Source organism: Natrix helvetica (genome assembly GCF_964273705.1).
Source record: "Natrix helvetica genome assembly, chromosome: 4".
NCBI classification, from domain to species: Eukaryota; Metazoa; Chordata; class Lepidosauria; order Squamata; family Natricidae; genus Natrix; species Natrix helvetica.
In genome coordinates, this window is record NC_138550.1 from 142348704 (window position 1) to 142374022 (window position 25319).

General features: G+C 38.1%; 1 protein-coding gene across 4 annotated transcripts in view; it reads right to left on the reverse strand.

Moving 5' to 3' along the window:
* TRIQK (triple QxxK/R motif containing) overlaps nucleotides 1-25319 on the reverse strand; it is a 75029-nt gene that overhangs the window by 39238 nt on the left and 10472 nt on the right. Inside the window, exons 1-3 of one of the 4 annotated variants that reach the window (XM_081952803.1) lie at nucleotides 21862-21944; nucleotides 19856-19900; nucleotides 3621-3700 (exon numbers count right to left, since the gene is read on the reverse strand). In XM_081952803.1, coding sequence (XP_081808929.1) covers nucleotides 3621-3681 — 61 coding nt within the window. In that variant the 5' untranslated portion in view covers nucleotides 3682-3700; nucleotides 19856-19900; nucleotides 21862-21944. Of the gene's footprint in view, nucleotides 1-3620; nucleotides 3701-6315; nucleotides 6371-19855; nucleotides 19901-20815; nucleotides 20836-21861; nucleotides 21945-25319 lie in introns of those variants that run through there. The other 3 variants (XM_081952805.1, XM_081952804.1, XM_081952806.1) reach the window with 3 other exon arrangements.

A 25319-nucleotide genomic window follows, 5' to 3' on the forward strand; every position in this document is an offset into this window, starting at 1 on the left:
TTGGAGGTCTTCTAGTCCAACCCCCTGCCTAGGCAGGAAACCTTATACTGACAAATGGCTATCCAACATTTTCTTAAAGACTTCCAGTGTTGGAGCATTCACAATTTCTGGAGGCAAGCTGTTCCACTGATTTATTGTTCTAACTGTCAGGAAGTTTCTCCTCAGTTCTAAGTTGCTTCTCTACTTGATTAGTTTCCACCCATTGCTTCTTGTTCTACCCTCAGGTGCCTTGGAAAATAGTTTGACCCCCTCTTCTTTGTGGCAACCCCTGAGATATTGGAACACTGCTATCATGTCTACTCTAGTCCTTCTTTCTATTAAACTAGACATACCCAGTTCCTGCAACCGTTCTTCATATGTTTTAGTCTCCAGTCCCCTAATCATCTTTGTGCCTCTTCTCTGCACTCTTTCTAGAGAATCCACATCTTTTCTACATCGTGGTGACCAAAATTGAATGCAGTATTCCAAGTCTGGCCTTACCAAGGCATTATAAAGTGGTATTAACACTTCATGTGATCTTGATTCTATCCCTCTGTTGATGCAGCCTAGAACTGTGTTGGCTTTTTTGGCAGCTGCTGCACACTGCTGGCTCATATTTAAATGGTTGTCCACTAGGACTCCAAGATCCCTTTTACAGTTACTACTGTTGAGCAAGGTTCCACCTATACTGTACATGTGTATTTCGTTTTTGTTGCCTAAATGTAGAACCTTACTCTTTTCACCATTGAATTTCATTTTATTAGATAGTGCCCAATGTTCAAGTTTGTCAAGATCCTGTCAAGTTTGTCAAGACATCTGCATCGGGCACTCACAGCATCAGCATGCTATCCTGCACATCTTTTTCATGTTGTTAGATTTTTATTCTATCAATATTAAATGACAATTATTTTCTCATTTTTAGGAAACAGTCCATACTTATTATATGGGCTTGAGGGTCAATCCCTGTTTTTAGCAAGCGTTAGGGCTATGCCAATCCTTTCAAAGTGTTTGTGCGGAAGCTCATAAAAGCTCATCTCTTTGAAACATTGAAGCAGCCATATTCAAATTGGTAGAACTGACTCATTAACTGAATACACAGACAAACAGTAACTGATTATGAAGCAACTGTGCAAGTGTGGAAAAAGATATGGCTGTTTTAATGATCTTAAGAAAGGAAGGTTTTTTTAATGCACATCTGCTTATATAGTGCACATCCGTTCTTTCAAAGGATTTGCACAGTTGTAGTAGTTCTCAGAGTTGTCTTTTCCACAGCTGCTCACAGAGGCAATTATCTATATTCACTTTGTGAATGCTGCTGAGTTAAGATGTAAGAGTGATGATACATAAACAAATAAATACAGTATCTCTCTTCAAAGCCATGACAGTGAGTTTAACAGCCAATAGTGAGTTGCAAATATTTATCCAAGATTTTTGCTGGTAATTTCATCAGTAAAATATGCCATGATGTGCCTTGGAGGCAAACTTTGACAGCTTATGATGCTTTGCAAAATTACCAGTCACCCAGAATCATCTTTAGTGCATATTGTAATTGGCTAATGGGCATTTCTCCAACTGTCTAGGTTGCCTTGAAAGAGTAGCATCCTAGACACTTAGCATCTAGTGTTGCCAGCAGGTCCTTCATGTCCTTGGACCATACTGTTCCAGCATTCAAGGCATCGGGGAGTAAGACAATCTGCTCCTCCAGGGCAAGCAGTGAGTGTAAACAAAATATTCTAGTCTAAGATAGGAATGAGACACTTATTTTTCATCATCAATGCAAATTTCACTTTATACAAACGTAGGTAAGTATCCCAACGTTTCATGTCAATTCATGAAACGTACAGTAGAGATGAACATCTCTGTTTCAAAAGTGTATTGTAGGAGTCTTTTATTGCCTGAATTTTTGTTGTTCTCAGTCTACTTCACCATATGCACCAGTGGTGGGATTCAAATTTTTTTACTACTGGTTCTGTGGGCATGGCTTGGTAGGCATGGCATGGCTTAGTGGGCGTGGCAGGGGAAGGATACTGTAAAATCTCCATTCCATCCCCACTCCAGGGGAAGGTTACTGCAAAGTTCCCATTTCCTCCCGATTAGCTGGGATTCAGGAGGCAGAGAATAGATGGAGGCGGGGCCAGTCAGAGGTGGTATTTACCGGTTCTCCAAACTTCTCAAAATTTCTGCTACCAGTTCTCCAGAATTGGTCAGAACCTGCTGAATACCACCTCTCATATGCACACAGAGTGCAGTTCTGATTTATGAAAGCTTAATGATAAAACAACACATTTTATTTTCATCAAATTAGAGGTGCAAACTCTTGAGTGGATTGCTGAAATTGCCTCCCTCAAAGTAGACATGGAACAATATGTAAAGAGTGGTAATAGGAACATCTGAACTTGATATGACTAAGTAAGTATTTTCATGTCAGGAGAGCAATGGCTAAGTTCAAACCTATTTTCAAGTTCAAAAACCTAACAACTCATTTAAAGGCAGCAAAAAAGTTGTCAGATTCACTGAAGTTTGTTGTACTTTTTGTATGCAAATATTATAATAAACAACATGTAGTAAATTAAAGGTGGGATTGGGTATTAATTGCAGAAACATACAAATAAAAAAAATCAGTTTTGGTGAAGTATAAATACGTTGGTACAGAAGTCACTATGACTTTTTAAACATTCATATCGATATCTACAGAGTTTCAAGGAAATCTGACATTAAAAATGGACAACAGAAAACTCCAGTTTCCTAGATCTTAATTGTGCTTTTCAGTTGAAAAGGTATATCTAGGAACAAACTGTGGAACACTTTCTCTTATATCTATTATTCACAGCAAACCAAAGAAAAACCAAACAGCAGCCAGATGTAACTCTATAGATTCAATCCTGTAGTTGCTGAAGCTCCTGAACAAAAAAAATATGCTGTGATCTTCTTTTCCTGCAACATTTTATTCTAGAGGTTTTTTTTTTTAAAAAAAAATGGGTTTATAGCCCATACAGAGGAGACAGGAAAGAGCATCATAAAATATACTCTGACTTTGACTCTTTGATTAGTAGAAATTCATTTTAAATTTTTGCTACTTTTGTTTTTCCTTATTTTTCCTTTTCTTTTGGAATTCATATTGGAAGTTGGAAGACTGGCTACACAATGAAACAATCACTTGTCCATTTTGTGGCTGTCCTCAACAGCTTCTTAACTGTCCTTATCAGGGATTAATTTAATTAATATGTTACAATGAATCCGTTGTACTTTATCCCAACTGACCATAAAATTATTCTGAGCATATAATACCTGGATTGCCTGATAATGCATTTTCATATGGCTTATTATTACAATTATTATTAAATATTTAATTCATATATATGTGTGAGTGTGTTTGCGTGCGTGCTTATGTATATGCATATATACAGTCTATATTCATTCAGTTATTCTTATTTATCATTTTTATAACCCACCCCAATCCAAAGACTTCATATAGGCAACACTGTAGAAACATAATAGCAATTCTGTTTTCTCATGATTTTTGTTTAAAAAGAAAACAAATTTATATTAATATTCACTGTGTTTTCATTAGGAAACTGTATTAATGCAAAACTTTTATGTAAGATGAGATGGGATAAAGATAAAATCCAACAAAGTTTTACCTATTTGTTTTCTGTACTGATCCATAGGTATTTTTGCAGAAGCAGCATCCTTTTTACCCATTTTTCCGTATTTATGAACTCTATAACAAAAGATTAAAAATGCTTAAGAAACTTCACAGCCATTTTAAATGCAAGCCTCATGCATCAACATAACTAATCAATCAATACATTATATACATACAGGGCAAATATAAACAGGACAGAATTTGGTTATGGAGAAAATAATCCATATAATCTTAAAATAGATTTGAAAAACCTTAGGAACAGCATAGACTGGTGCTGAATGTGTGGTTAAACAAACGAAAACTATTTCTTTCAAGTTACATGTGTTACATAGCTTGACAAAATGAAATTTATTCTGACAGTATTTGTATTTTCCAATCGTTTCTTCCTAACATTCCTGAAAAGTCCAGCTCTCTCCTCTTTTTCTCAATGACCCAAGCAACACATGTTAGCTTCTTTAAGGTTTTACCAGTCACCTGCCAGCCAGAAAGAGAGAATACTAGCAAAACAAGGAGGAATCAACTTGATCTGTAATATTTAGTGCCATTCACAACGCTAAACCATGGAATATCAGATGAATGCCTGCATCAACAAGGCATTTCAACATTATTCTAAAGAATCAGTCCTTCAAAATGACTACACTATAGCTTCCTTGAAAGCTCTAATTATCTTTTAATTCTTCAAAGATACACTGCAGATATTAATAGATTTATCCCCTTTTCTTTGAATTGTGAGCATCATTCATAAACTATTTATAAATTCTGTATGGAACATTTATAATTTCCTCTGCTGATTCTGTTTCTCCATCCATCTGTCTGTCTACCTACACCTACACCTACACCTACACCTACACCCACACACACACAAACTATAGATAACAATATAAATACAAAATATATCTATCTATCCAACCATCTATCCATCTATACGGACACACACAATGGAACTACAAATAAACAACATAAATGCATTCTTTTTTATTTCACCCCTCTTTATCCTACCTTAAATTTCACATATGAGGAACAAAAAGAAATAAAAACATACAATTAGATGAATAGGTATTATACCCAAGTTATAGTTTATTTCATTCATCAGAAAGAGCTAATTTTTAAAAAAAAAAATGCTTACTGCAATTTAATATTTGCCACAAAACATCAGCAATGAAAAAATTTTTTTTTAACTTCCAGTAAAATACTCAATGGATCATAATGTCAATGCTATTATTAAAGAAGAAGGAGTTTGGGCTAGTAAGATGAAGCACTTAGGTGTGTATGTGCTTTAAACTGTCACTAATTTTGTAGCAGCCAATACCTCTAAAACTGCTGTGACTTTTCTTTGTTCTTCAGAGCTGCTCAGTAATCATCATTCATTTCAACTCTTTGATAGTTAGATAGCAAACTCCCAAGAAACCCACTGAGACATTAGCACATGCAGCCACAACGTCTAATAAGACAGCTATTTGCATAAAAGATCAGCCACAATTTAAAATGTCTTGCAATAGATGTGGAAAGGGAATAACAGATCTATATTAGCATGTACAAAACTAAGATTGTTTTCACAATTGAATTCCCAGGGGACCAAAGCTCATCACCTTTCCCTGATTAAAAAAAAAATGAAATCCTGCAAGTTGCTCTAAGCCTGTTAACTAAAATATGGATTCATAAGGAAAAGAATGTTGATTATTTATTCATCCTGTTGAGGAACAATTTTGTTGTAATCATCATACCGCCTCACGAAATATTTTACAAAGGAAACCATCTCGTCTTTATACAATTAACCCAGCTTTCTTTTTTCTTTTCCTTTCCTTTCCTTTCCTTTTTTTTTAAAGAAGGAATGAGTTCAACCCTTTTTTTACTGTATGAACACGAGAAAGCCCTAATTATGGCACATATAGCAGAAGTAAATGGTTTTCTTTGCTCTGGTGACGTAAAGTGGAAATAGTGATTCTGTATATAAGGGTTTGGCTTGCATCAAAATGCCATCACAAAGAGAAGTACCATCTCGCTGTCCCCACCCTGGCTTTCTACTTTATAAAGAACAGCTAGGTTCAGTTCAGTTTAGCTAGGGCACGTTGTCTCCATCTTAACATTTCTAACCACTCATTTCTCAATACAATAAACAAACTAGGGAGACACAAACACACAGAGAGAGAGAGAGACAGAGAGAGAGAGACAGATCAATTATTTAATGAAAATTTTCACATAATCAAAATGTATATGTTTCCATGCAGTGAGGTTAATTCATTAAATTACATTTTGAGGCCACCCAATTTCTTAATAACTTTGGCTCCCTTGCAATTAAAAAACAAAAACAACATATATAGAAAAAATTACAGCAGACTAGAAGTATCTATACTACCAGTAAAAAAAGCCTAAAGACTATAAAAAGCATTGTTTTCCAAGAAACAACCAATTGTCATTAGGATAGGAGTCATACAAATCTCTGGGAATCTCTGAGGTTACATTCAAAGCCTAATTCAAATATTTGAAAAAGTGACTTTGAAAAAGAAAAAAATGATAAAATTGATAAAAGCTTGATTTCCCCAAAAGAAGTGTTCACGTTGAATTTATATTTATAATTTATAACCTATAAATGCATCAATTCGGTCTCTTAAGAACCAAAGTTATTAAATAACAATAAACTATCCAACATATTATGCGAAGTTAAAGCTATAAAACACTAAGAACTTTACCATCAACTTTAAATGTTCAGCAGTAGCAAAACTGAATGTACTATTTGTTCTTCCCCTATCACAGCTGCATTTTCTGCTGCACCAATACTATTAGAAACATTCCTAGATTCCAAGTATTCATCAATGACGTATTTGGAAATACGTTTTATTTTTTAATTTAATTTTTAATTGGTCTGTGTGTGTAGAAATGCAATAGAAGTGCATTTGGCTCTTTCTGTAAATCTACATTTGAAAGAAACTTTATCATAGCACTACGGAATAAGGAATTCTATTTCTGAATTTAGAAAAAAAAATATTCAGGCATTGTGTACTGCCGGAATTTGGTAGAAATCGACAATGCCTTGTTTACGTGTAAACCATTTGTTTTGTTAAATTTGTACTGTTCTTAATTTCGTTAAAAAAAACACCAACATTTACTGTAAGTATTACCTGAGTAATACCACAAGAACTCTATATTTATAGAAAATCTTACATAAGATACCCAGTGGCAAGTTTGATCACCGATAAAACAATAAGTATTTTTATTAAAGACTGAAAATGAACTGGTGATTTGTGGATTTGCTGATTAAGAGTGGTTGAACATGGGAAGAACGGTATTTTAATGTAACTTTAATAAGGGAGGAGAAGGAATAATTTTCTAAATTTATTTAATAAACATCCAATTCTAGACAGCCCTGAGCAAAGTCACAAAGGTAGAAAAGCAACAATTCCATAAAGAAAAAACAAAACTCTATAAAATTAGCATCAAAGGGAACAAAACCATCTTTTCACATTCTCCTTCAGTTCATTTATTCTGTTATTCTGTTCTGTTCGATTCTGTTCTGTTCTGTTCATCAAAAGGGGCCCTCCATCTATCTTAACCATAAACCTGGGGGAAAGTCTTTTTAAAGAATGCTTCAATGCTGGTAAGATGGAAACCTACACAGGTCTTTGAGGTGGATGCTATTCCAAAGGGGAGATACAATGACCAACGCAGTTTTTCAGATAACCCCTCTGCCTATGTTGCTGTCTTAATATCTGCATAGGGAAAGCCTACATATGTACAGAATACTAAAGAGGACTTGGCATTCACCTGATTTAAGTGGAAGCCTCTCCACATGTTCTTGTACATGTATACGATTTATCCTGGAAATGTCAATTGAGACATTAGTAGGGGCTAAATTTAACCAGAACATTCAAAAGGTTCTGGTTTCAACAGCATCTGAATACATCTAGTATTTATGTCACTATTCACAGTGTACTCTTTATATTCAATTGGGTATGAATAATCAGTTCCATCTCAGAATGGTCTAACATTAGGGTCCTTAAAGATGCATAAAGGAAACACGCTTGCTGTTTAAGCATTACAAATAGAAAGATGAAGGTTGGTTACCTTTAAAAATTTAACACACATACACATACACATTCTCTTAGGCAACATATTTGGACTCACTCATCATAAAAGACATTATTTTTACATTTTAAGGAAGTTTATTTCTTAATCTCACTATCCCAAGAATCATTTATTGCATACACAGGGCGTTGCATATATACATATACATGCACACAGATGCAAATGTACAAGCTATAAATCACACATACTATTTTCATTCATTTATGGTTCTATATGCACTGAATGATTAATAAGAATAAGAATATCCAAAGGTACATTCTGTATACATAGCAATATCTACTGGCATGGAAGAATTCAGGAAATTAGTGGATCTTGTTCAATGCTTTTTGCTTCAATTGCCGAAGATGATAAAATATTAATAAGTGTTTTTGATCATGAAGATAATGAAATTTTAAAAGGTAGTTCTTCATTAGAAACAAAATTAAGAATCAGTAGCTAATAAATTGAATTAATATTTTAAGTAGAGCAACAAATGTTATATACTGTGTTTAATTACTCTAAGTGTTCAATTTTCTACATTTTGAGAGCCACTGTAGTGTGGAGATTAAGATGTTGGAATGACAACAGAGAGAATTAGGTTTTAGTCCTGCCAGGCGCCAAAAACCAAAAATGACATATAGACTTATTTCCAAGCAGTTTCCTTAATTGTTTTTCATCTATGGATAGAAATCTATACTTGCATTATTAAAAATACACTTTGAGAATTGCTAAGGAGGTGATGTTTTAGCCCATTTTCTCCCAGCCAAACTATCTAAACTTTGCTATCTCTTGGCCCTCTGAAATGCAACTCCTCTCTCTTGGGAATCCAGACTACATTCCACCATAAAACCATCCATAGCCACGGTTTATTGTGGATGAAAGGAAGGAGGAATTTCTATAGATATCGCAGGAAGAATGAATAATGGAAGCTGATGATTTTGCTGCTTCGGTAGCTGCATTGGTAATCAGTTGATTTCCAGATGTAATTCTATGTGATGGCTATCTTTGAGACTTCTCATGGTCCAGACCCAATTATCTGAGAACTGCCTTTTCCTGTATTCATTTGTCCCCATCCAACCAGTTAAAATGCAATAAACGTCCTATAGATCTTGTCCTTACAGGGCTGCCACATGACGGAACAACAAAAAGAAGTATTTCCAATAGCTGCCCTCCCTCTCTGTAGAAATTAGACCACCCCATCCTTCTGAGGCCTCAGGAAAATGCTGAAGACCTACGTTGTACAAAAGTCTGTTCTGTGATTTGAATATGGAGTTGGACGCATTTATATTTCTTGGTGAGGTGTGTACACACACACACACACACGAATTGCAGGCTTTCTGGTGTATATATATATATATATATATTGGTGTATATATATATATATACACCAATGGTGTGGTGTGTGTGTGTGTGTGTGTGTGTGTGTGTGTGTGTGTGTGTATATATATATATATATATATATATATATATATATATATATATATATATATATATATATATATATATATATATATATATATATATATATATATATATATATATATATGTGTGTGTTTGTGTTACAACCCCTGGTATGACCAAATATGGGAGGGAGCTCACTCCTCCCTCTTTCTGTCCTTTCGGCTCATCACAGAAAACCATCCAGGCAGAAACCCATATTGTTATTTTTAATGTTGCCTTTTTATATTTGTGTTGTATTTGTGTATTTGTAGTCTCCCTTTATTTTATCAGCACAAATACAACACAAATATATATATATATATATATATATATATATATATATATATATATATATATATATATATATATATATATATATATATATATATATATATATATATATATATATATATATATATATATATATATATATATATATATATATATATATATATATATATATATATATATAATTTGCAGTATATTGTTAGCCATCTAGAGCCTGTGGGAATGGGTGGCAAAGTAAATAAGGGAGGCAAAGGAGAGAAGTAGGAAGAGAACACATGCTTAGACAGTGAAAATAGATGAGCTACTATTCCCACTCCTACAGAAGTTCAAAATTTAGTTCGGAAAAATGAAGAAAAAAATTCTGACTTTACACAATTCAGCAACAGAATAATTGTTGAGCTGTGGAATGTCTTTCCTTAGAGATTTTCAAGATGAGGTTGGGCAATCAGCTATGTTTATTAACTTACAGAAATGCACGAAACGTGTAATTAATTTACAGAACTCATTTGTTCATGGAATTCATTTCCCTGAGATATTGCAGTAGTCAATAACTTTGATGGCTTACAAAAGAGACAAATTCAATAGCAGTAAGTCTATTCATGCTTATTAGGAATCTAGGTAAATCAGCCCTCCATATTTAGAGACAGTGTTCTGATGTTTATTAGCTGCTGAGACAAACATTATAGGGTGCCTTAATGATAAGAAACCCCACCCTGAGCCATCTTGAGCCATCACCTTTGAATACAGGATGATAGGCTGATAGAACAAGGGAATTCATGGACTACAATTCATACTGTCCATGAAATAGTGATTCATGGACAGCTTCCAAGTTTATGCTTTCATTAATTTAAAACATACCGATAAGAAATTCTTGTGGGTACTTAACAGAAGTGCAAGATACTGTCACCACATTGTCTTCCTACATAGTGATTGTCACAGTGCTTACACATGTTGTAGATTTCCCCCCCCCTTTTTTTTTTTTTGGACTACTAGGTATTTTGGTTTATTTAAATTGTTTTGGAGAGTTTTAATTGGTTTGTGTACGATGCCGATGCAGTAAGTGATGCAGGCAGAAGACTGGTGGGGCACATACTTGAACACAAGTAACAGTCAGATGACCCAAGGAAAACTCCATCTCATAATACATGGACAGACTTAACCATAGCTGGAAAGTTCATAGCTGCGAAGCTATGAACTTCTAGACCAAAATAAATCCAAAAATTCTAGGAAATTCCTGCGAGCTGTCATTCAGACAAATTAATCATTCACCAAGGAGGCAACAGTTACAGAAAACAGAACTACAAACTAGTAAGTTCAAAATAAGGAAAGTGTGAGCCGGATCTGATGGAAACAATTTTAATCCTTCTTTGTCGCAATATGCTCTGTGGAAAACTTCATCCAGACCAGGGATTCTCCAGAGCAACTCGAGTGGCAAGGAAAATTATATTACTTAGCCTGATTCCAGTGGAAAGCCTCTGTTGAATCCTAGTGTTTTCCATAAATGGAAAGGGTACCATCTGTTCCCAGAATGACCAATCTGGATCACACTATTACCCATAAATAATAACATGTATTAATGGAAATGAAAATAACTGAATAAACATGTGTGCTTGCATATGTGTGCAATTATACATAGAACTTGCACATCAACAACACAAATACTTTCCACTCACTAAAAATATGTTTCATAAATGTTATTCAGCTGTCCTCTTCTCTTTTGCAATGTAGTACTATAGTTTTCAACATCTGCCACATAAAAAAGTAAGTGTTCTTCCAAAGACTTGCTATGCCTGCAAATATGCTTGGGAAGACTTACATCAATAATTACACTAACATCTGAGGATATAATTGTGCCTGTAAGGGAAGGAGGCTTCTCCTGCTGCCATATTCTGAAATCCTTCCATGAATTTTCAACTTTAATTACATATGTGAATGATATTCTATGTAGACCAAAATGCCACTACTGAATTTCCCAATTCTTATATTCAAGGCAGTCAGGCTACTGGGGGAATAAGAAGAGTGACAAGAATTGAGTGAGTATCAGCATATTGGGATGATGTGACTGTTTTACGTTGATTTCCAGCAAATCTAACCCTGATGTAAGGGGTCAGTTCTCAGGCTGATAAGCATTCTGAAAGCAGTTTCCTAAAAACACTAGTAAAATAAGCAATTACCATAAAACTATGCACCTTCTTGTTAGTTCTGAGAAAAGCCATTAATAAGAAATTTTTAAAAGTCTTGATCCTTTCATTTTAGGATTTCATTTCATTTTGTTTTTAGAAGGGAAGTAGTTCAGTTGGAAACCCACCATTCTGGGCCCAACATTTGGGAAGCCAGGCTTTGCCTGTCACAAGCCAGGACAAAAGGTGAGTGATGGAAGAGTAACATCTCCTTAAAAAAACCTTGGTCCAGCTGGCCCAGCTGGTAGCACTTCGTAAGAGCTCCTTTCCAGGGTTACAGGAGAAGACGATCAAGAGTTTTGAAGACGGAAGAGTGCTTTACGCCCCAATGGCAGATAAAGCAGCAGAACCATCTTCTAGGAGAAGGGAAACTCTGATTACAAACCTCCACTGCCTTGTGGCTATATCCATTACTGGAAAAGGCTTCAGGAGTCAACCTCGAGGCAAAATCCAGAGCCAGAGTCCTGGAAGCAGTTCGTAACTGTGTACAACCACATTCTGGTAACTCCTGCGATTCAGCTGGAACCAATCGTATCGGCTCTGCCGTTCCATTGACTATTTCAGCGACATGGAGAAGGGGGATCTGCTGCTTGGGTAGTAATCTATCCTCCATATTAATCTACCCAGGCCTCGTACTCTGGAGACGACACTTCAGCTTTACCTCTTTCCAGAGCACGATACCATAGTCTTTTGAGACTGAAGGATGCCAATGCAAGTTCAGTTGGAGAAGTCCTTGTTATCCCATTCCTTTCACTTCATGTATCTTGGGTTAATTAATCAGTGGAACAGCTTGCCTCCAGAAGTTGTGAATGCACCAACACTGGAAGTCTTTAAGAAGATGTTGGAAAGCCATTTGTCTGAAATGGTATAGGGTTTCCTGCCTAGGCAGGGGGTTGGACTAGAAGACCTCCAAGGTCCCTTCCAACTCTGCTATTGTATTGTATTGTATTGTATTGTATTGTATTGTATTGTACTGTACTGTATTGTATTGAGATTAGATTTGGTATGATTTGATCCTGGGGAAACTAATGGATTTTGGTTTAAATCTATTAAAGCCTGATACCAAGCTAGCTTTGAGGTCTCACAGTGTTAGCCCTTCAAGGTAGTCCAGACGAGAAACCAAAACCATGAATCTAACACTACTTTTATTGTAAGGTTACATAGCTTGCAAGTTTCAAATCACTTCTCGTTTCTCACCCTTGCCTTCCAAAGAATTAGGGAGGGTCCTTCTGAGATGCTTCCCGTGCTCCCCATTCCTTCTACAGCCTGAGACATCTCTTGTCTTACCATAACCTAGGCTGTGTCTCCTCCTCTGCCTGTTTTCCAAGGTTATTCTCACACACCGTTACACATTGGAAGAACTTTGTCACCAATATTTCAAAAATCTTTGGAGGCAGATGTGTTATTTCAAGCACTTAAATTAAGTTGATAGGTGATGTGGACTTAATGTACTGTCCTCCACATTCAAGAATCCAACCTGATCAGATCAATGCTCTATTCAATTCAGCATCCTGCCAACCATACAGAAAGTTCATTAACAAAGGCATGGAGGCAACTGTTCTTCCTCAGAGTTACCAGTGCTTGTTAGGAGAGGAAAAGCAGCTCTGCCATCACTAACTTTCTTTTGCTGCCTGTGAAGTGGCCCAATATATAAAATAGTTGACTAGCTTGGATATCCTTAACTTTGGGACAATTCCTTTGGGTGAAGCAACTATACAATAAGAGGTCTGAATATAATTGGCTAGTCCTGTAGGCAATACAGTCTAGCACAGTGATGGCAAACCTTTTTTGCCCCGGGTGCCAAAAGTACGGGCGTGCTCATGTGCCCCCATAATTTAATGCCTCCCCCTGCACATACACACATGACCCTCCCCTATGCCCCGTGCATGCGCGCACAGCTTTCTTGGACCCCAGGGAAGGCAAAAACAGCCTCCCATGCCCCCCAGAGGCCCTCCGGAAGCCAAAAATGGCCCGTTTCTGACATTCAGTGGACCCGGCAGGTCTGTTTTTCGCCCTCCCCAGGCTCCAGAGGCTTTCTAGGGAAGTTTGGGAACGGACTGAAGCTTCCAGAGGGTGAAAAACAACCCAATGCACAAACCAGATGCACGCTGGAGCTGACAGGGCAACGCCTCGTGTGCCCTCAGAAATGGCTCCACATGGCATCACGAGTCTAGCATGTTCTGTTCTCTACTTGGATGTAGAGTCGGATCTGGCAAAATGCCACGTGACAACAGATCCAGTACTGTGATCATATTATGTAAGCAGCCAAAACACAAATAAAGAAAATAACATGTGGAGTTATTATTAAAAGCTAAAATGGCAAAGCCAAGACACTGGTCACTGTTGGGAGATGTGGCATTCTCTATATACAAAAGTAAGAGCTTCCAGAGGTAATTGGAACTCTTCTACCCTCGTGATAAAGAATATCAAAGACCACCTGGATCCAAAGATCATTCAATTTTCTAAGGCAGAGTTGTTACAATAATGTTACTACATTTAAAATTATGCAACCTGACTCTTTGTACATATCTTCACTTCACTCTCTTCCTTCTTCCACCCCACTTATTTTCTTCAAGTCTGCTCTGGAGAGTCACCCAATCTTCCAAAGCAGAATAGGAGCAACCCAAAAGGATACAGAGGAAAGTAAACATTATTTGACCCAAAAAATACAACTCTACCTAAAAGGACATGACTGGCTTTTAAAAAACTGCATTCTATATCGGCCTCCAAAATGGCCAAATTTAGATATGGATTACAGCATGAGCATTTTGTAAGGATTTATAAGAACATGTTATAATCATTCAGAACATTTTAAAAAAATGATGATCCTTGAGTTCTCAATCTTTTATCTATTCTAAGCAGGCTTATATTTCTTCAGTGATATATTCAGCAATCGTCCTGAGAAGGGAGACAGATTTTTCTGTCCTTCCATTGGATCTTAGCAGAACATGAGAGAGCGTTACTTCAACAAAAATTCAGAAAGAAAGGAGAATATCCTCCAGTTCAAAAGAGTGCTTGGAATTCAAAGATAATCAATTTAATTTAATAATTTAATTTATTTTGCTATGTGATCTTATCTGGATTCAGAAATTAAGAAGGACCTGATCTACTCCATACTTAGAAGGGATGCTCCGGTATGATAAGCTAGATTCAGAAGCTTTTGTTAAAAAATCCATGAAGAGCAATAGCAAAACATTTTTGTTGCCAAAAAAACCCCTACATGAGCTGTGCTTGAATTGCAGCAGAATTTATTTTATTTATGTAGAAAGAAAAAATGTGTTTCCTTTTGTTGAGCTTTCTACAGTTCAAAAAGCTTAAGCAAAGGAGGAAGAGCACATGCCATACTATGGAAGACTGTGCATCGTTTGGAAGAATTCATTCTGATGTGAAGGCTGTATATACAGCAGGGGTGTCCAAACTTGGCAACTTTAAGACTTGTGGACTTCAACTCCCAGAATTCCCCGGCTGGGGAATTCTGGGAGTTGAAGTCCACAAGTCTTAAAGTTGCCAAGTTTGGACACCCCTGATATACAGTATGTGCAGTAAAGCTCAGGTGTGGCCATATATCAGTTCACAGAACACTTTTTCAGTTCACAACTGTTCAATGGCAACTGTCCAACTCAGAGCTGATGGATTCATTTGCAGACAACAGACTGGATTGCCAGATGTGCTTTATTTTAGAGGATTATCTCTTATTCCAAAACATCACAACACAACGGAAAACAACAGTTGCCCTTTACTCTAGGCACAACAGCCTTATTGCTAAAACTGTGATCTGCCAAACCTGGCAATATACAAACTAGACTGATAAACAGCAACAAAGCATTTTGCTTTTAAATATGAAAGTTGAACAATATATTGCCTGCAAGCCCATGTAATATATGTTTCATGGCAACAGAAAAGCCCCTTTTGCAAAGTAAAAATGAGATAGGAAAGAAAGAGCAGATTACGCTTTCTCCTTGGTGTTGAAACAGACATAAAAGTCCCATAGGAAGCGGGGAGGAGAGTATTTAGAAAGGAAAATAGCAATTTCTATGTTGCAAGAATATTATAAAAGTACTAATATATACTATTGCATAAAATGTTTCTTCGGCCTGAACTTTAATATTCAGACTTTGGGCAACCAACGAAAAAAGAAATGGGGAAGCATCAGAGGTGGTATTCAGCAGGTTCTGGAGAACTGGTAGTGGAAATTTTGAATAGTTCGGAGAATGAGTAAATACCACCTCTGACTGGGCCCGCCCCCATCTATTCTCTGCCTCCCGTGTCCTAGCTGATCGGGATGAAATGGGGATTTTGCAGTAACCTTCCCCTGGAGTGGGATGGGAATGGAGATATTACAGTAACCTTCTCCTGCCACGCCCACCACCCACACCCACCAAGCCACACCCACAGAACCGGTAGTAAAAAAATTTGAATCCCACCACTGGAAAACATGAATCTGAAGCCCAAAAGATCAAAATTCTGAATGCCGTAGTTTAGCTTTAAGAATGGATGCAGCATAGCTAGCGATTTTCAAGGGAAACTTGGGCTTCCTTAGAAGTCTATCAAACACTTTTCCATGCATGGACATGTTCTCACCAAGACACAAACATGCACTAGCAACCTCCTCTTTTCCTACCTGATCTCCATTATGTTTCCTACATTTGTCCCTAGATCATTAGAAAGTGACCTAAGACATCCTTAGCTGTTCTAATCTTCTAATAATGCTAGTTTTCCTCTTATTCTAACATGGTCCAATGGTAATGTCAGGCCTGGAAGTCATGTTTTGCATTGGGCCATCAGACCTGCCACATTTAATGCTGTGGGAAATTGGGAGGGGGAATTATATGGAATGTGATAGATGTAGTCAAAATAACATTCCTTTCTGAGAGTGTCAAAGATGTCTTGCCCTGCATCTGGAGTGGTATGACTGGGAGGCATCTCTAGTTGGGACGGTGCCTGATTGGGTCATGTGGTGCTGGGCAGGGACTTGAACTTTCATTTGGGTGGGGGGAAACCGGAAATTTTCAGATTCAGGTTTTCTCACATGTGCCAATATGACATCTCTAATAAAATGGAACTTTGAGGAAACTCAAGACTCGGAGTCTTCTTTCGTTAGGGGTGTTACTTGTAACTTCAATGCATGTAAAATAGGTTAGTTTTGTTTTACCCCATACATTGGGAGGGGGGGGATCAGATGAACCAAACAGAGAGGAGAAACACTGGTAATAGGAACAGAAAAATCTTGCAGATTCAGGTTTGAGTGGATAGTCTGTAATTGTGGGGAAAGATCCTAAAACCCATAGCCACCTGGGCCAAAATTGTCATACTTGTCCTACAGTGCAGTGGATGTTTCCTGACATTCAGTATGAGGCTGAAATGTCTGTAACAGCAAAGATCCACAATCAAAGTCCTTACCTGAACGGGGAGGTGATTTTTATCAGTACTACTGAGATAGTTATTAACCAGGCTGAAATGGGAAAGTATTCCATTAAGCAAATAAGTAGATTAAATGTTAGCTACATCAAATCACTACATAATACTTCAAGATTAAGATTCTTGTTAAGATTGAGATTTTTCTGAAGACATTATTTTCTAGCTCCTGGGTAGCATCACTGAACCGAAGTGGACTACAGCTCATTTATTTCCATATGTAATATATAACTCCCACTTTGGTAATGTGATGTCTAATTTTATTTTGTCTTATCTATTATTTATTGTACAAGGTACCAGAAAAGTCCATTTGATATTGATGATGGCTATGTCTAACCATCAAGTACATTAGGCTTCAGTACACTAATTCTATGTCTGCTTTGGGACCACATACAGCCCTGGCCTTTCAAATAGTAACTGGCAATATTGCTTAAGCTGCCTGCTAATTCTAAAATGTAAATATCTAGACTGTTTAGACAGCAACATACACTTTCAGTTCTGAACCTGTTTACATGGGAAACAGCTCATTTTCAGTATTTTAAAGTGTAGATGATCCAATAAATAGGACCAGTTCATTCATGTATTTTATTAAAAAAGACAGAATTAAAGCACTCAAAACATGCAATGATGCACGATCCAAGTCTCCAAGGTTGCATTCAGCCCTTTTAAAAGCCTTGGATACAGCCCACTGAGACTTCCAAAAGCTACCATGTAAACTGAAGCAGTAAATTATGAAAGAAATGCCTGAAGAAAAATAATTTCTACATTTAATTTTAATCAAACGGCACAAGATCAAACCTAGTTTCCTTTTTCCAATTTTTGGAAGTGCAGCCATTCCAAGACTAAAGGCAAACTTCGTCCTGAAAAAAACCTAAAGATCCTAGCCTTAGGTCTCAGGACAAGAGAGTGACAATAAACTACAGATGACACAGTTCAATATTCATAACCTGCTAAAGCTAGGACTGTAAAAGTTAATGATTGATTCTTCTTAGTGTATGTCACAAAGCTAACATACAAGCTGGCATGTTTTGCTTGAGAAGTGAAATGGCAAATGCTACCACATGGAGCTGAAACAAGCTGATAAAGATTTCTGCAGAACTTCTACAGTTCACGCCATCCCTCTCACCGCTGTTGAACCTAATGTGATTGCTATCTCTTCATCTTAAGCACTAAATTTGCTGCTAATGTGTTGAAAAATTGTTGCAGCTCTGGCTTCAATTTACAGTTTGCCAAGATCATCTGTGCTGGAAAAAGAAACAAGATCCAGCCAAAGACAGCATGAAATATTTGTAAACTGAACCTGTTATTAGACTCTTGGGGCATTCTTATTACAAACAGAAAAGAATAAGCAATAATACAGCATTTATAATATGCTAACTGTTATCAGTTCAGGTTTTTTTTCTTTTTTTAGTTCATTTTCATTAATTTTACACATAATATATTCTTCTTAGTGTATTTTCATTGTTCTTTCTTTCATTTTTTACTAAATGAAGTAATAAAAAAACGGAATATTTTTTAAAAAAAACAAGTATTGAGAAATTTTCGCAATATACATTCTTAAAGATTTTTGTATCTAACTGAATTTGTGGATTTAGGACAATTTTTCTCAATAAATATTAACTCCAAGTAATCTTAACAAAAAACTCATTAATACATTTAAAATTTAAAAGTTAAATTGTTTTGTTTGTTTGTTTTGTTTGTTTTTTATTGGATTTATATGCCGCCCTTCTCCCAAAGGACTCAGGGCGGCGTACAACATTAAAAAACACATCCCAAAAGTTAAAAAGAAATTAAATGGCCACTTAGCATAAGAAATATTAGTTCCTCTATACATATTCATTCCAAGTTTGCCCGGCTCTTTATTTTTAATTTTTCATGTGTGAAGGTACTGACCCAGGTCTTCTGCTTTTCTCGAAGTTCCACTAAAGTACAGAAGTATTCTAAATAGACAGGAACAAAGAAATAAACCTAGCCAAAGAAGTTCAGCCAACAATAATACCTGCCAAACGTGTTGTATAAGCATATGTCAGACAGATAAAGTATGAAATATTAGTAAAAGAAAACAAATATGATACATGCATTTGGCATTTACATACCCAAGTTTTGTAAAAGAATAGTTACAGGTTTAAATCACCAGCTGGGTTTGGAAATTCCTTCATTCTATCCTGGTCTCTAGTGTGAACTCATGAATTTTGAAACCCCTGACCTATGTTTCTAAAAAGTACAGACAAAACTTGTTTGGGCACTTGAATATTTGTATTGAATAAACACATGCTTAGAGGTCTTGTTCTATTTTAAAAGCCCAAATCCCATTAGCTCTGCACCCCTAAGGCACTGCTCATGTTTAAATTCATTGTTTTCCTGTTTAGGGTCTCATATCACAATATGATCCTTTTAGCTTGGCATATATAAATACAGAGTAACAATATTGAGCCTCCTTCTTCTACTTTGATTTTAAAATTTTATTTCTCATTGGCTTCCAGTGTTCCCAGATTGCACCGAGCAACAGCAGTTCCCTCTACAATTTGCCACCAGGCTGACTTTTTATATGCTTGCACACATTTAGATAGCAGAACAGTTGCCAACACAAGCTTGGATTCGGTAGTATAACAGCTATTTATAGGCACAATTTTCTGAGTATGAAAGGGAGTTTAGTGACACTACTTCTCATACTCATGCATATATTGCAAGATATAGTATAAAGGTTAAAATGCGAACTTGCTCGTTCCTTAGCCCCAAAATTGCCTAGCACAATACTCCCACTGCCAAAACAAAAAAACAAAAACCCCTTGATGTACCACCCAATATCCATAAGAATATAGAATATCTTAAGGAAAATACTTACTGTAGCTGCAATAGCACCACTGAAAAGTATCTCCAGGAAGATGATCTAGAACAGAAGGAGATAATATACAGCTCTTAGACTAATTTCACATGACCCTTGGCTTGGTTCCAAGTGCTATTTAAAAAGTGATTTTTTTTTTCCTCCTGACAGGTGACTGCATAAGCAATAGACAGAAAAAGAGCTATATTCATACAACAAGTAAAGGTATATAGAAGTTCATTTGTTCTTGATTTAGCACACTGTAGAAGTTTAACTATTGAGGTTAATAATTTAGGATGATGTATAATCCCTTATGCCTCTGATTTGTCAGGAAATCATGGCTCACAAATGAAAATGTGAGATCCCACCCACTTTGGGGTCAAAGCCTGACTAATGATTTCCAAGATTATCTGTTGCTGGCATAGACAGCAAAGTATCTTGGACCTATACTTTCAAGGGTCCAATTAAATTTAACGTTACCATTCTAGAACTCCGCAAACATATTATATCAACACCAGTCCTAGCACTCATAATGTTACCTAGTTTGGGTAATGAAACGTCAGCGAAACAAGCCCCCATCAGTCCCAGTGGATTTATATAGTAATGAATAACAAAGTGTGCAATTTAATGGGAAAGGGAGGTAATGAGAAAACAATTTAACATATGATCTCCAATGTTTGAGCCATTATCTCTGTGACCGAAAACAAGGGAAATAGTCTCACAAACTCAATATCCTGGCCAAAAGCATCCATATTTACATGGACATCAATAATATTTTATTAACTAGCTAGTTATAAACCCACGGTCATCAACACAAAAAGAAATTAACCTCTTCCTGCTGTGTCCTCTCTTATCAAACTCAAGTGGAAGAGGATAGATGTGGAACTAACTTTAGAGCTGTTAAGGGGGGGAAAAACAAGTCAATTGGATAATTCCTATCTATAGTCTAATTTTGGTTTCCAGATGTTTTGGGAACTATACCTTCTGTGATTCCTATCCAATGTATTCAAGAGAAATGTTTGCACATTTGGAGTATCCAAGGTTTGCCAGCGTTATCTCAAAGCAGGCTGAAAGCAGGAAGTAAATGGGTAATAACATCTCATGAATTATATCGGTATTTTTCAAACTTGGCAACTGTAAGATCTGTGGACTTTAACTCCCCGAATTCCCTGGTAAGCAAGCTGCTAGTTGGGGAATTCTGGAAGTTGGAAGTCCACACAACTTAAAATTGCTAAGTTTGAAAAACGACGAGTTGTATTTTCCCAATTTCGGTCACTTCCTTACCATGTAGCGCTATCTACTTTGGCCACTAGATATAATCAGGATTACTTTCCCTCTCCATCAGCGGATGCAAAGTTGGGAATAACATGCCTGGCTAGCGATATCTAAAAACTGCGGACGAACAAAGCAAAATTTGACTTTAAGAAGCAATCTGACTTTAGGAAAACGATCCCTCCAATTAAGCGAGATTGGCAAGAAAAACAACGTCCTAACAATCAAAGGGCTGGCAGAAGGACAGAACTTGCCCCCTCCCCGCGACTCCCACTTGAAAAAAAAGCGTATTTCTTTTCCCTTTGTAGGAGACTTGAAGCCGAACGGTGGGTTGAAAAGATTTAAATCAGTGGAGAAGAGTTTACGCCCTCCCTTGCCCGTTCTTCCTCTTTCCACCCCATTGCCCAAGTGATATTGCCCGAAATCAATATGGCGGTTCTATCGCTTTCTAGACAACACCCCTCGCCGAAGACAACGTATGAGCCGAGACCCTGTTTAGATGGGCAGCAAGTTCTAACCAATAACGGCCTAAGAGCTTCTTCCCCCTACCAATCAGACAGGAAGTACGAAGTTTGACTAAGGGAATGGCCCGCTCCTTCTCTTCCTCGAAAGTGAACTATGATTATGATGGCGGTCTTGCCAGGCGCGCGCGCGTTCGCGAGCCTGTCAGGCTAAAGCGAGAACGGTTTATTCTCCGTCCCTTCCCATCCCCCACAGCCGCCACGCTCCCAACCGTAGCGTTACTGCTTCGGTACCTTCTGAGTCAAGCATATCAAGTGCCGCCTCCGCTGCTCTTCGGTGGCGGAGTGACGCCTCCCCCGTTGGGTGAAAACGGCCCGCCTCTCTTGGCTGCCCGGGAGAGGCAAAGGCTGCTCTAGATAGCGGCGCTGACTGGGGAAGCCGCCCTCCCCCGGCTCCTTCTCAGCAGCTGCCCCGGCTGCTGAGACCATTTTCCGCGGTTACCTGTTGTCCGTCCCGCAGATCAGTAACAGTAACAGAGCTGGAAGGGACCTTGGAGGTTATCTAGTCCAACCCCCTGCTCATGCAGGAGACCTGTACTAGGATTCGAACCACCGATCTTTCTGATCAACAATCTCAGTGCCTTATTTGATCCACCTGTACAGCAATCGACTGTCAGCCCATTAGCTGGTGGGATGGGAATTGTAGTACAAGTAACCCTCCACTTACAACGTTTAGTGACGTTCAAAGTTACAACAGCACTAAAAAAAACCGGTGACATGGCCGTTTTTCCCCCACACTTGGCACCATCCCCATGGTGCACATGATCAAAATTCAGATGCTTGGCAACTGGCTCACATTCATGATGGTTGCAGTGTCCCAGGCTTATGAGACTGACAAGCAAAGACAATGGGGGAATCCAGATTCACTTAACAACCACGTTGCTAATTTAACAAATGCAATGATTCATTTAACAAATGTGGCAAGAAAAGGTGTAATAACATGGGGCAAAAACTCAATGTTTCACTTAGCAACATAAATGTTGGGCTCAGTTGTGGTTGTAACTCAAAGATTATCTGATTCTGGAGAAGTAGGATGTTGGAGTGAGTTATGACTTGAGAGTCATGGGAGCCAATTTGGTGTAGTGGGTAAGGCACCTGGCTAGAAACCAGCAGATGCTGTGTCCAAGTTATGGCTTAGGCTTCAAGCCAGCTGTGTGATCTTGGGCTAGACACTTTCTCTCAGCCCTAAGAAGCAGGCAATAGCAACAATATTTGTTTGTTGCCAAGAAAATTAGGTGTTCATCCATGAAGTCAGCAGAAGTTGGGCTTGACCTAGTGTGACAAGGTGGTGTAGCACAGTGAGGGTATTGTACCCCAGTTCAAGGAGACATTTAGATAGATAAGTGTGCCCAGCTCTTGGCCCAACTTCACAAAAGAAAGTGTTTTGTGAGGTGTGTCTAGTTGGTGAACAACAGGATTAAACATCAAGAGAATAAACAAGTTTTATTTACTGTGCATTGATATTTAAGTCCAGTAAATAAATGAAAACTTGGCAGGCTCAAATTGAGGACTCTTGATAGGAGCAATTGTGAAATGCATTACTTGTGTAGTAACAGAAAAGCTTTTGATACAGGCAGTTGTCTGCAGAGATTCCAGCAGCTGCTGTAGTAGCAGCAATGGTAGTAGCAGTCACAGCAGTAGTAAAGCTAAGTCCATTTTCTATTACCATGCAAACAAACACCAGCTTAAGTCTCCATAGCTATAGTCTTCAGGGACAGTGAGCAGATTTCCACATCCTTTGAGATTGTGTCCCCAAGTACCCCTTTTATTTCTTGTCATGCATATAAATATTTAAAAACCTTTGCCCTTGGAGACATTGTTATCCCAAACACAACAATCTGCCTTGCATTCAGAGCTGGCCCAAACATTCTTCAAGCCTATTTTCCATTTTCAGCTGGGAAAACAGAAAATACAACAAATCAATATAAACAGATGTACTTTTTTCAGAATACCTCTGATACCTTGCTCTGCTTCATGGGAGGACCGATTATACTGGTTGGTATAGTCCTTATTTTAAAGGTCATTCATTCAGTGGCGTAGCGTGGGGGGTGCAGGGGGGGCCGGCCGCACCGGGCGCAACATCTGGGGGGGCGCCCTGACTCGCCCCGCGCCATCCTTTGCCGGACTGTGGCCGCCTCTTTCCGCGCCCGGCTTGGCCCGCGAACTAAGCTCCCCAGCCCGCCCAGGGCCCTCCTGCGCACCGCCTACCTCCCAGCAGAGCCGGCAAGACCCGCCGCGCCGCCCCCGCGGGAGCCGAAGGAGAGCGGCGCTGCGCTCCGTCTGCCCGCCGCTGCAACGCCACCGCGTCCTCCTGCTCCGCCTGGAGCGCCCCGGGGAGCCGGCGCCTTCCCGAAGCCCCCGGTGCGCCTCCCACCCCCGCGGCACCTGCTTCCCTTCAGTCGAGCCTTTTCCCGCTGCCCTGTCGAGCTCCTCCTCGGGAGGAAGGCAGGAGGCCAGCATGGAGAGCCTCACTTGACTGATGCCGACCCAGGGGCAGCTGCAGTCGGGCCACCCTCGGGTTAGGGGGCGCAAATTACTTGCCCCGGGTGCTGACAACCCACGCTACGCCACTGCATTCATTATTTCAATTTCGAAGCTCTCGGACTTTACAACTATGCTGAGCAAATTGTATAGATGAATATATCAAGATTTTAAAATCTGATTGGTAACCAAAAGCCAAAAAACCAATCAGTCAGTAACCAACCAAAGGGTATACATGCCACAGAGCTTTGTACATTGAGAAACAATTTATGAACCTATGTCTCTGCTTTTCTATCCATATTCTCTTAACTTGATTCAGTGAAAAGATACAGTGACAATGTAAGATGCCCGGAGTTGCTGTATGAGTTGCATGGCCATATAAATTTGTTTAATAAATACTGAATGACTGTGAATAATTTGAAGTAGTACATAATAACGTTGTTATGTAAGCATCTCCTCACTAGGGAGTCCTCTAAAAATAAAGTTGGCCATCAGAAAGTTGTGCACTGTCACTTACACTTCTCTCATGTAGGGAATAAGGACAAATGGCTTCATATTCCATTATTTGAAGACTGAGCCATTCTCCCCATCCCTTGCTTTCACCCTATTGATTTTATAGCATTTTGCTAAATGCTGTCATCCATACAGTTGTCTGCTATCATTTTGTTGACAATGTGAGTCAATATTTCATTAAACATTGCCTTTTAGCTTTACCCTGAATTGTCTAGAGTATATGATTTTTTTCATTATTTATTCAACGATGCCACTAAATTATGCATTCTTGATTTTAAAGATAATAATAAAATATTTTGTTTACAGTTATTATTGTTCTGGCATCAACTTTTGGATTTCTATATAAAATAATTAATCTTGTTTTGGGAAGGGAAATGGGAAATGGGAAATGACAAGTCCCAGCTCTTGCTGCCTCAGGGACATAATTACGATCAGAAATACAAAAATGGAAAAATCATAAACTTCCCACAACTGAGGCTCTAGAAAGTTTCATCTCAGCATGAAACTATGTTTTAATTATTACTATTGTTTGCATTGTTTATACTGTCAATGAACCACACAGAGTAAGAATTTGTCCTATTTAATTCTTCATAATACTTGCTTCACTGGAAGATGCATTTAATTTATTTTTTGTCTCTCCCCATGCCAGTACTTTCAAATTGTGTTTTATAGCCCAATTCAGAACACTGATATATAAA